At 43.1% G+C, this 11136-nt stretch overlaps 1 protein-coding gene across 1 annotated transcript; it reads right to left on the reverse strand.

The window, feature by feature from the left end:
- Positions 1 to 3386: 3386 nt before the first annotated feature.
- On the reverse strand, positions 3387 to 8746 carry LOC112885181. The gene is made up of 3 exons (XM_025950842.1): positions 8634 to 8746; positions 4189 to 4522; positions 3387 to 4051 (listed from the first exon to the last, which is right to left on the reverse strand). Exons 1-3 carry the CDS (start codon positions 8744 to 8746, stop codon positions 3935 to 3937), a joined length of 564 nt encoding a protein of 187 aa, XP_025806627.1. The 3' UTR covers positions 3387 to 3934.
- Between the last annotated feature and the right edge of the window lie 2390 nt (positions 8747 to 11136).

Below are 11136 nucleotides of genomic sequence, written 5' to 3' on the forward strand. Positions count from 1 at the left end.
TGCCCTGTGGGAGGAAATTGTTCAGTTAGCAAACACCATTACCTTCTCCCTTGATGAGGATAGTCTGATTTGGGAATTCAGTTCGAATGGGGTTTACTCATCCCAGTCCCTGTATAAAGTGATAAATTTTAGAGGTGTAACCCCTGTGTTTGAACCTGCTATTTGCCGTTTAAAAATTCCTCCAAGAATTCACTTTTTCTTGTGGCTCATGTCCAAAAACAAGATCTTGACTAGAGATAATCTAAACAAAAGGAAAAAAGCTTGATGATTTGAGTTGCCTGTTTTGTGCTGAAAAAGAGTCTATAAGTCATCTTTTCTTCGGCTGTTGTGTGGCACACCATATGTGGGATGAAATTAACAAAAATCTGAATGTGAAATGTGGTGGTTCTTATGAATCAATTGCGTCCCTGTGGTTGAGTGCTAAGAAAAATGTGATTACTAATATGCTTACTGCTGCAGTCTTATGGTCGATATGGAAACTGAGGAATGATACTGTATATGTTTTCAGAATGTAAAATGGCAAAACATCAGGCAAGTCTGGGTGAAGGTGTTAATACTGATGAAAAACTGGAGAGTCTTATGCCCAGAAGAGCTGTGGGGAGCATACGACGACCTAATGAACAAGATATCTTCATATCTTACAAGACCAATGAGGATCCTCTGGTGATTACAAGGAAGATGATGCCTACAACCTGGGAGCTGACCAAGGCGAACCACGCGAAGATGGGGATGTCTGGGGCTCCAAAGCTGAAGCCTGCAGGCGGAGAATCCTTAGATGTTTGATGCAGTCCTTTTTCTTTCCGGTGCGGGGTGGTGGCTTTGAATTGCTGGTTTCTGTGTGGCTTCGGGTTGTTTCTTTTCCTAGGTCTAAGAAAACGGTGAAATGTGCTATGGATGCTGGATGTAAACTCTGTTAAGTCTTTAATGGAAAGGCTGGAGCCTCGGGCTCTTAAACTCTAAAAAAAAATTATCATAAAATGCAGTCAAATTTTGTAAGTTATACATCAGTCATTAATGAGCTTCTATTAAAATATAAAATGTACCAAAGACAAACTGATATGAAAAGAACATAAAAATATGATTTGAATGGTGATACAATCAATGGTGTGAACTCAGGTTCATCTTAAGTGTATTGAACAAATATAAGGCAGTGCGTACAGAGCCGGAGCCACCTGCTGGAGCAGAGGAAGCTCACAGTCACCTGCTGCGCGCACTTGCTCCAGGTCGCTCTCCACGTTTGCCACGAACGCTGGCAACATACTCTCCATAATCCATCCATTTAGGATGCAAACTCAGTAACCCAGAAATTATTAAGAGTTAAACCGTCATCCATATGCAAAAATACAATGCTACACATGTAATTATGCATAATGAAATGGATTCAAGTTTTCAGACATGAAGCAGCAACACAATAGCTGAATTCAAGTTTGGACATAGTGAAATGCCATGTGAAATATAGCATATTATAGAAACATTTATGAGACAACTTGAAAAAAACTGAATAGTACGTACAATGGATTAACTTGCCTAAACAGAAGCCTCGAGACATAGAAGAGCATGGGGAGACAGTCTGCAGTCGACATAGAGAAAGAAGGTGGTGATGATGGAGAAGATAAGAGGAGGTCGATCTGATCAGCGACCACCCCGGACGACGCGCTCTCCACCGTCGTCACTAACACTAAGCTCGACACCATGCAAGGCCGGCGCCCACACCCAGCTCCTCTCGCGAAGGTGGAGACCAGTGTGGCGTTCCTCCCCGCTCAACCTCCAATTTGATCGAAAAGATCCTCTCCACTCACACAGGCCCCTGCCGTCGCCTCCACCACCTCCACGACGTCAACCTGATCAGCCTGCACACAAGAAGTCCAAAGCCTTCATTTGCGTTTCTCCGATGCTCGCACACACTGACACACTCACTGTACTAACTCTGCACACCTAGGAAACTGCCAGTTCCCTTCTTCTTGCTCCAAGGACGCCGCCGCTCTCCCTCATTTCTTCCCTAAACTCAAGCAACTCACTCTGCACGGTGTCACAATCTCCGAGAAACACGTTTCATGGCGTGATCTCCCGCTGCCCGGCGCTGGAGAACCTCCTGGTTCTCGACTGCGTTGGGCTTCGTCGCGTCACCATCCGATCACACTCTAGAAATTAATGTAATCTGTTTAAATAATATATTAGTATATCTATTTTAATAATAAACTTAAAATAGAAAAATTATTTTGTACAATTTTAATAATTATTACCTGAGTCGTACAATTTTAATAATGTAACGCATAAATTATTTTAATCACAACTTGGTTTAAAAATTGAGGAGATTGGTTTAAGTTAAGCAACATTTTCTCCACACGACTCATGTAAAAACTATTTTAATCACAAACAGAACGAGTCACCTTATAGAAAAAATTAATGTAATTGATTTAAATAATATATTATATCTATAATGAGTAAACTTGAATTTTTTACCTGAGTCATCCAATTTTAATAATGTAATGCATAAACTTGAATTTTTTTAAAGTTGTATCTGAACATAAACATGTTTGAATTTTTTTTAAATTTTTTTTTGCATAAATTTAATGTTCATATAGTTCATACATACGCTAGGTATACCGTAAGCTCATACACACCTAATACATTTTATACAAAATAATATCTTTGAATCTGCGGTAGTTTAGTAAAAAACAACAATGGTTTATGCTACTAATTAAACTGATGCCTGGACATGCCTTATAACTGTCAAAACTCAAAACCTTGCGGCAGCAGTGGACTTTGGACAAATTTCATTTAGTTACAAATAGTTCCACCGAAACTCATACTTCTCCAGTGGTCAACTTTCTTGGCGGGTGCGTAGGATATATCTAAAACTTGTCTCGGTTTCAAGGTCAGTGGTTATAATCTATTGATTTTATTTCATCAAAATAATCTAATGAAGCCTTGCAGAGTACCCTTTCAGATTGATATCATCATATTAATGGCGGCATGCTGCATCTGTGCAACCATATATAAACAAGGGTCGATCAGATTCATGTCAGTATAATTTTTACAGTTTGAACTATAGCACTGAACTTTTTTCAGCTTAGAAAAATGTCATTTTATTATACTCTACTTAGAAAAATAGCATTTTATTACCTTCATTATTAAATATTTGTCTCTCGCTAGTTTATTTTACTAACAAGAGACAAATATTTAAGAACGAAAGGAGTCTATGTTTTGACGCCACTTACAGCACCTCGTATTTTCGTATAGACAATTTTTCTCTGGCCTTCTTCGACTAAAACAGGGTGAAGTATACTTGATGGGACCTCTATCAAGTCTCCGGTAATGGGAGAAGCTCCATCGAGTCTTGATTTTTTTCGTTGGCCAATGATTTGGTGGAAGGAAGGACTTAATTGTCTAAACGAAAATATAGGATCATCGAAGAAGTTTAGTGGTATATTTTCAACCGTTAAAATTATAACACTACTAGAAATGAGCACTGTAGTGATGGGCGTTTTACCACTATAGCAACGGGCAACCCGCCCGTCGCTGCTCTCCCGCCACTGCTAAAAATAAGAAGCAGTGGCGGGCGAGACGCCCGCCACTGCTAATGGTGCCATCGAAATAAAAAAAAAAAGAAAAAAACTGGGGGCCATCCTCGAGCCCAGCCCGCCAGACCCGGATCTAGGTCGCCGCCGCCGCCGTGGATACCATCGTCGTCGCCGTTGCAGTGCTGCCGCCATTGATGTGCGCCGATGAGCCTGCTGCTATCGGCAAGCCTCGGATTCGTCGTCGTCGCTTCGGATCTGTCGTCCCCGTCCCGGATCCATTGTCCCCATCCCGAATCTGTCGTCGCCGTCTCGGATCCACCGTCGTTGCCTCAGGAAACATGCGAGAAAAATCATGAGATGCGTGAGAGAGAGACAGAGAGGTGGCCCGGATCCAAGCCGCCGCCACTAACCTAGAGCTGTGAGATCCGCATCGTCGTAGATCCACTCGCCGTCATCGCGAGGATGGAGGTGATGCCGGACATGCCACACCCGACGATGAGCATGTCCTTCCCCTTGACGATGAGCACCTGCTCACATACAAAAACAAGCACCATGTGTGAACGAACAACCCATGGAGGACAGATCTTAGTCACCTTACCGGCCGGATCCGCGAGCCGCCGCATGGATCTGCACTCCTCTAGCTGCCAGAGACCCCACCACGAACCTGTGCGACGTCGCCGGAGCCTCCATCGATGAGGTCATGCTTGAGGTCATCGGATCCGCCGCCGTAGGAAGAGGTTGAGGAGGCCGTGCCGAAGTTGCTTGCGGTGGCCCGAAGTCGCTGGTCGCCTCGCCGTGCCGCTACCTGAGAGAGAGAGAGAGAGGGGAAGCCATGAGTGAGAAAGAAGGCCGTGTATGTGAGGGAGAGGGAGAGGGGGGGAGAGAGAGGTGGCAGCGTGAGAAGATCCAGGGAGAGGAGAGGGTGGCGTAGAGATTGGGAGAGAGGAGAGGGTGGTGGCGGCGGGTGTGGAGATGGGAAAGGGGTGGCCGGTGGGTCTCTGCTAGGTTTTGGAGCTTTTATACTTGTAAGCAATAAATGGGCCGATGGTTAGTTCGTGGACCAATTTCTAGTGGCGGGCTGACTCCTTACGTCAGCATTTGGAACTGTAGTGGCGGGCATTTATTGGCCCGTCACTACTGTAAACAGTAAAAATGTCACTGTTGAGGTGTTTTGTAGTAGTGTAATGAGAGCAAAATTATACTTTTCAACAAAAGCATCCTTCATTAGCTTCAACGAGAGAAAATTCAGATATAGCTTTCAATGGTTATCCAAAGAGTGGAATCCAAGAATCTAGACATAATAAAAAATGAATTGATCCAGCCTCCTTATTTACTTATTTATTCTCCATTTTTAACTCTTTCTGCAATAATTAATTATGGATATTTTTTGTGCACATACCTCCATAGAAATACAGTGCACATAAACTTACAAACATCACGATTTCTTTTAAAACAATAATTATATGCTAGAATAGAATCCTAACACACATACAATTTAATTTTTATGACAGATTATGGTGTAACTATGTATATAAGTGGACTTGAGCCTATCATATAAGTGGATTTAAATCTGGCTTATTTGTTCATTACTTTTTTACTATAAATTTTATCTTGAAATTTTATATACAACGGAGAATATAGTGATTTTATACAAAGTTTTGCATATTTTAGTTCATATGCAACATATAGGCACAGGGATTTAGTGTACCCTTTGTATAATTTACAAGATATAATTGTAGAGGTGGTAACCTATAATCTAAGTCAGCAATCATCCATATACATCTTCACTATGGAACCCTGGTTTTTATTGCTACCTAGGTTCAAATCCTTGCTCTCACTAAAAAATGTTCTATTTGTCAAATGGTTGTGTCTTCTAGGAGAGACCGACAACTATCTGTTGACGTTTCTTATGCAACTTCGCAAGCGCACAGAGATATCAATGTAGCATTTCACCGAGAGTATTCTTCAGGTATCGTATTTAATTCCAAGGTAAGCAGTATTTCTACCTCAATTTAAGGAAATGAAACGAAAGATGAGTATAGCGGGTTACAACTAATTTAAGCAGGATATACGTTATCCAAAGAGATAACGGACACACACTAGTTCAGTTGCTCTAAAGTAAAGCTAAGGTTTCACCTTATCGAGGGATTTGGGTTAAGCTACGACTCCTATATGACCTATCTAGTTTATACCTATCACAACACGTTACCAAGAACCCGCAAGCACGTTGTACAAGTCCTAAACTGCTTTGTAGCTCCAGCAAGTGGGTATCACAACAAGAAATCCACACAAGGGGTCTCCCACCACTCAGATTCTAGCCGTATTAATGCGTCGACGGGGTGAACTACAGAGACCGGCAGGTGCTGTCACCACAAGCAGCTACCACAACATCATGTGCGATCACACAAACCTTCAAAGTTGATATTATTCACGGACATCTTTCCCAAGGCCTTAGAGGAAAGATTCCCAAGTCGACCCCGACTATTCCCAACTAAGCCTAACGGTAATAATCAGAGAAGAACTCGGACGAATCACCCACAGTAAAATAAACAACTAGAACGGGACTCAAGTGTTAGTAACTATGCACGCATCTAAGATCAAGACAAAACAAGATAGGTACTAAATGTGGAAGCACAATAATGTGCACTCAAGCTACCTATATAGATATATGAATAAAAATTAAGTAACTTAAGCACTCTAGAATTCGGCTCGAAGCAAACCGAAAAGATACAAGAGCTCACCGGCCTCAGAAGGATTACTTCCGGAGTCCAAGCTATGCTAGACTCAACCCTAACTCCCGACAGGGCTACGCCTAAGCTACTACTAAAGGAAGAGCACTACAACTCGAATAGTTCTTAAGTTTAGCACATGTGTGAGTGTGTGTTGAGCTCCCAGGAGGTCCCCTACTTAATTAGGCGTTGAAAGGCGGTCCGACCTAGGTGGGGCCCACCTGGCCTTGGCGGTTGGGGGAATCACCTTCCAGAGGCTTCCTCAGCCTTCCATGTGTCCAAAAAGAAGTAACCGCCATGCCATCTTGCCATGTTGGGCCGGCCGGCCTATGGGGAGCCCGCCAAGGCCACCGACCTTGGTTAGGTCAGTTCTGAGGCTGCCCGGGCTACATTGACACCGTCCGGTGCTCCATCGTTGGTCGATGACGACTGGACCCTCTTCCATGATGTGTTGCATGACGTGGAAGTTGACCCGAGGTGGCCTCCTTGGCCTTCCAACCTCAGTCCCCCTTAGCCAGGGCAGGCCGGCCGGGCCTTGCCAGGGTTGGCCTTGGGTAGGTGTGGATGACCGGGCCAGGGTAGGCCCGTCGGGCTAGGGTTAGGCCGGTCGGGCCTCCTTCCAGCTCGAGTTCTCTCCGTATTCCTGTCAAGCCTCCGTCAAGGGTTGGGATTACTCGGATTGCAATTTGACCCTTGCTTTCTTGAGCTTTTCCTCGATTTTCAACACAAACCGTGTTCTTCTTCGTCCCGAGACCCTGCATCAAATATCCAACAAAACTCGTGAAACTCGGTTAGTAGATAGGGTGTTAACATGTTTATTCTTTGTAATTCTCCATGTGTTAGCACATAAATTTGGCGTGCAATAACCGCCAACACTATCCCATTTCAAAAAAAAAAATATCTTCACTACCATTGAAGCCTTGCAGTGATAGTAATCTCCTAGCTACAGAAACACTATCATTTTTTCTTTGGTTTGAATTTGGGTGCCCATCAATGGTGATATTCTCGGAAATACCATAATACATGCACGCTGCACGTTAAATGATACCACCTTCATTCCACAATTATTGTCATTTTGACAGTTTTTTTATTTAGTGCTACTCTCTCAGTTTCATAAAGATTGTCACCGTACTTCATTTTTGAACTAACCAGTGATAATTTTTATAAAACAAAGATAGTAGTACAAAAGCATTGTCTGAAATAACAATAAATAAAGGAAGTACTAGTAAAACAGATCTGCTATACGTAATATAGATCTATGATAGCTGCCCCAATTGATAGAAAAGTTACATCGAAGATACTTCAAATATAGATGTACGATAGATGCCCCCATTTGATTGATAAAAGTTACATCAGATCTGATCTTTCCCCATACATCTGTCCACAATAGAGTTAGTACATAAAGTGGATGCAATTCACTACAAGAAAACAGAACAGGAGTGTGGGCGGAAAACTCACACTCTTAGTCTAATAAGCCGACACTCTTACGATAAGAGTGTCGGTAGGTCGACACTCTTAGTTGAATGCTCTTATCCAGATAAGAGTGTCAGCCCCGACACTCTTAACATAAGAGTGTCTGCCAAGTCGCAAGCTGACACTCAAGAGTGTGGGCCGCTCCAGTGGCCGACACTTAGGTTAAGAGTGTTGGTTGTGATGTGGCTGACACTCTTATTCGACTAAGCATGCAGGTGCTGACGTGGCTAATAAGAGTCTCGGCCACATCACTGTAGCCGACACTCTCGGCTAGGGTGACGTGATCGACACTCTTAAACCCACACTCTTATGTGGTTTTTTTTTAGCAGGGAAAACTATTTTTCTTCCCTCCTAGATGGAAAAACTCCAGCACATTTTAACAATAGCACGAGACATTCATTCATATCACAAGCAACATAAGGTGCATATATTTGACAATCCAATATATCACAAAATCAAGTCCATCCACATCAAACAAGACTAAATACAAGTTAAGTCCATACATATCCATATATCACCAAAATCAAGTCCGTCCACATCAAACAAGACTCAATACAAGGTAAGTCCATACATCTCCACATACTAAAAAGAAAGAAACTTCATTCGACACTTCATTCCACCGGTGGGTCGTTGGAGCCAGCGCTGCTTGTGTGCATTAACAAGTTCATAAACGTGTTCTGATCAGGAGGTGAAGGACTAGTATGAAATGAGTCTGAAACCTTCAAAGAACACAATCATCTTATAATTACTTAACCATCTATATAAACTACTCAAAAACAAAGTAAGTAGAGGAAAGGAGATCAAAGTTAACATACCGCTCTAGGTGACTGTGACTGTCGCTGAGGAGGATATCCCCACGGCATCGATGGTGGCATCTGTGCTTGTGCTTAAACACAACTCAGAATACCTAATGGCATGCCTGGGAGCAGCTCGTGTGGCAACATCCTCTGCAGAAGCCTCTCCTCCTGAAGTATCCATCCTTGTGGCTTCCATCTCTGCATCCATCTCTTCGGCATCCATCTCTGCGACAGCTTGCTAAGCCTCATCTTCCACATCATCATCATCCGCAGTAGGCGCCACTACGTCCTCCGCAGTAGGCGCCATTGAAGCACGTACACATCATCATCATTCGTGATTTCGGCAGCATAACCCCGCTGTTCTCCGAACACACGCCTGTTAGTGGTGTGCCAGAGAACAACAGGATTATGATATCGAAATCACGAACGAACGTACACGAGTCGCCGACCAAATAACATGCAACCGCCGTCATTCTCGGGCTGTCCAAAATACGCTGGACAATTTGGACTACGCACCTCACAAGTAAATGTAAGATGCGCTGTTCCCGAACAGGTGACGTATAGGTCTGCTACGTGTGTGCGCATAATAAAGAAAAATGATGGTACCGGCATTGAACTCAAACAAATTTGAGTTGAATGTTGGTACCGACACATGACAAGTAGTTTATGAAAACATTCATAGCAAAGTGATAGATTACTCACATTGAAACGAACATGGGGGCCGAAGATGGGAGTCTTGATAGGATAAAGATGACGGTGATCTACCTCACCTACATAACACATATACCATCATGACATATTATCTAGTAGCAAAAAAACTGCAGTAGAATGATAGTTGAGAGACATAATTTTATATCATAATCAGTACATCCAATGAAACAATGACATCTCTTAACTTGATACAAGTAAAATGATAGGTTGAGAGACATAATTTGATATTATTCTCTAGTTTATTAGTGAACATATCGATCAGGCACTAACTTCAGAGTCCACATTTTAGTTCAGCTAACAGAACAAACAAAGAACTCTAACAGACAGATCACTAGACAAAGATAAGTACCTTCTGACAAGGGCTCCTATGTGAGGTTCAAGCTGAATTGTTTACTTCTTCAAACAAGCATTTAGTTCATCTATTCTAAGCAAAAGAAACTGGATTAGGATCCACAAAGTAAAGCAAAAAAACTGCAGTACTACCCAATTGAGCGAAGATGAAGGAAAAGATAAATAAAAAGACATCATTTTTTAGCATCAAAGTAGACAACCTCCTGTGACCTGTCCCTGTGACTCAAGAACAACTTAATGGCAGTACATTAGTTAATTGCACATGCACACCGTTGATAGAGTATATGGTAAACTGACTAGGAATTATACTTAATTGTGGGGTAAACTGACATCTTGTGCAGGTTACCCGCCAAATTATGATTCCCTAATAACTAGGCATCCACCCTCCAAAATACAGTACACTGACATATATACTCCCCTCCAAATTAATACCCTTGAGCAGCAACTTACTGCTCGGCAGCAGTAGCTCCATTATTAGCACTCTTCTCAGTAGGTTTTGAAAAACTTGCATAGTTCGGTTTCTTCAGCGGTTTTGAAGGAGTACGACGGGATATTATGGAATCAGCACAAGATGTCCTACAGCATGTACCCTAGAGTTCAGGAATTTACAAGTCGTTTCATTTTTTTCAATATAGGTTTTGTTACACTAACTAGATTAACAGAAATCAACAAAATAAGCTGGGCAAACTAGCACAAACTACAAACATTTCATTGCATTATTAGATCGAAGCAGTAAATAAGCACTTAGAACATATTTCTTCAAAGAGATACAATACCAACCAAAGCCATTATGTACAAAATTGCAGGGAAAGATTTTCAAATCCGAATGACTTGTGCTGCTAGACCCTCCAAATTAATACCCTATTCCTGGCACTACATGCTAGCTGAGTTATAATACTTCTGCACGGCCAAATATTTCCTATTTGTCTATTTGCTGTAGTGCCGGTGGTGGTTGCCGAAGCTCAATCACAGAGGGAGTGCACATCAACACATTTTTGCTATTTGCTGTACCCATCAACACATTTTTTTCCTTTTAATTTAGTGATTCACACCAAAGTGGATGAGCCGGCCATACCTCAGGTGACGGTGCAGAGCGAGGTGCAGAGAAGCTGCGCCGGCAAGGTGGTAGGGGTTGGCTCGGCCTGCCCGCACAGCAAGGAGTGCTGGCACTGGGGAACCAATCTGAGGCCGGCGATGCCTGGCTTGCCGACGGATGGCCGTGGAGGGCGTGCGCAGTGAGGGGCGCGGCCTCCGTGCGCGGAGAGAGGGTGCAGCCTTCGCGTGTGGTGGCCATGGAATAAAAAATCGTCGGAAACCAGACGATATTCGGAAAATTTGGCGAATTCGGCCCCCTCCGAATTTTCCAAACCGGGTCGGTCCCACGAAAAATCGGATTGGGTCCCACGAAAATCGGGTGGGGCCCACCGAAATCCGGTCGGTTTTGCCGAAATCCAACGGATTCAGCCCCTAGCGAATTTTTTTTTTGCACCGGTTATTAAATCCTTGGTGGGGGCTGGGGCCGTGGCCTTCGTCCGGAGTTCCTCGAGAGCG

Source organism: Panicum hallii, chromosome 3, assembly GCF_002211085.1.
Source record: "Panicum hallii strain FIL2 chromosome 3, PHallii_v3.1, whole genome shotgun sequence".
NCBI lineage: Eukaryota > Viridiplantae > Streptophyta > Magnoliopsida > Poales > Poaceae > Panicum > Panicum hallii.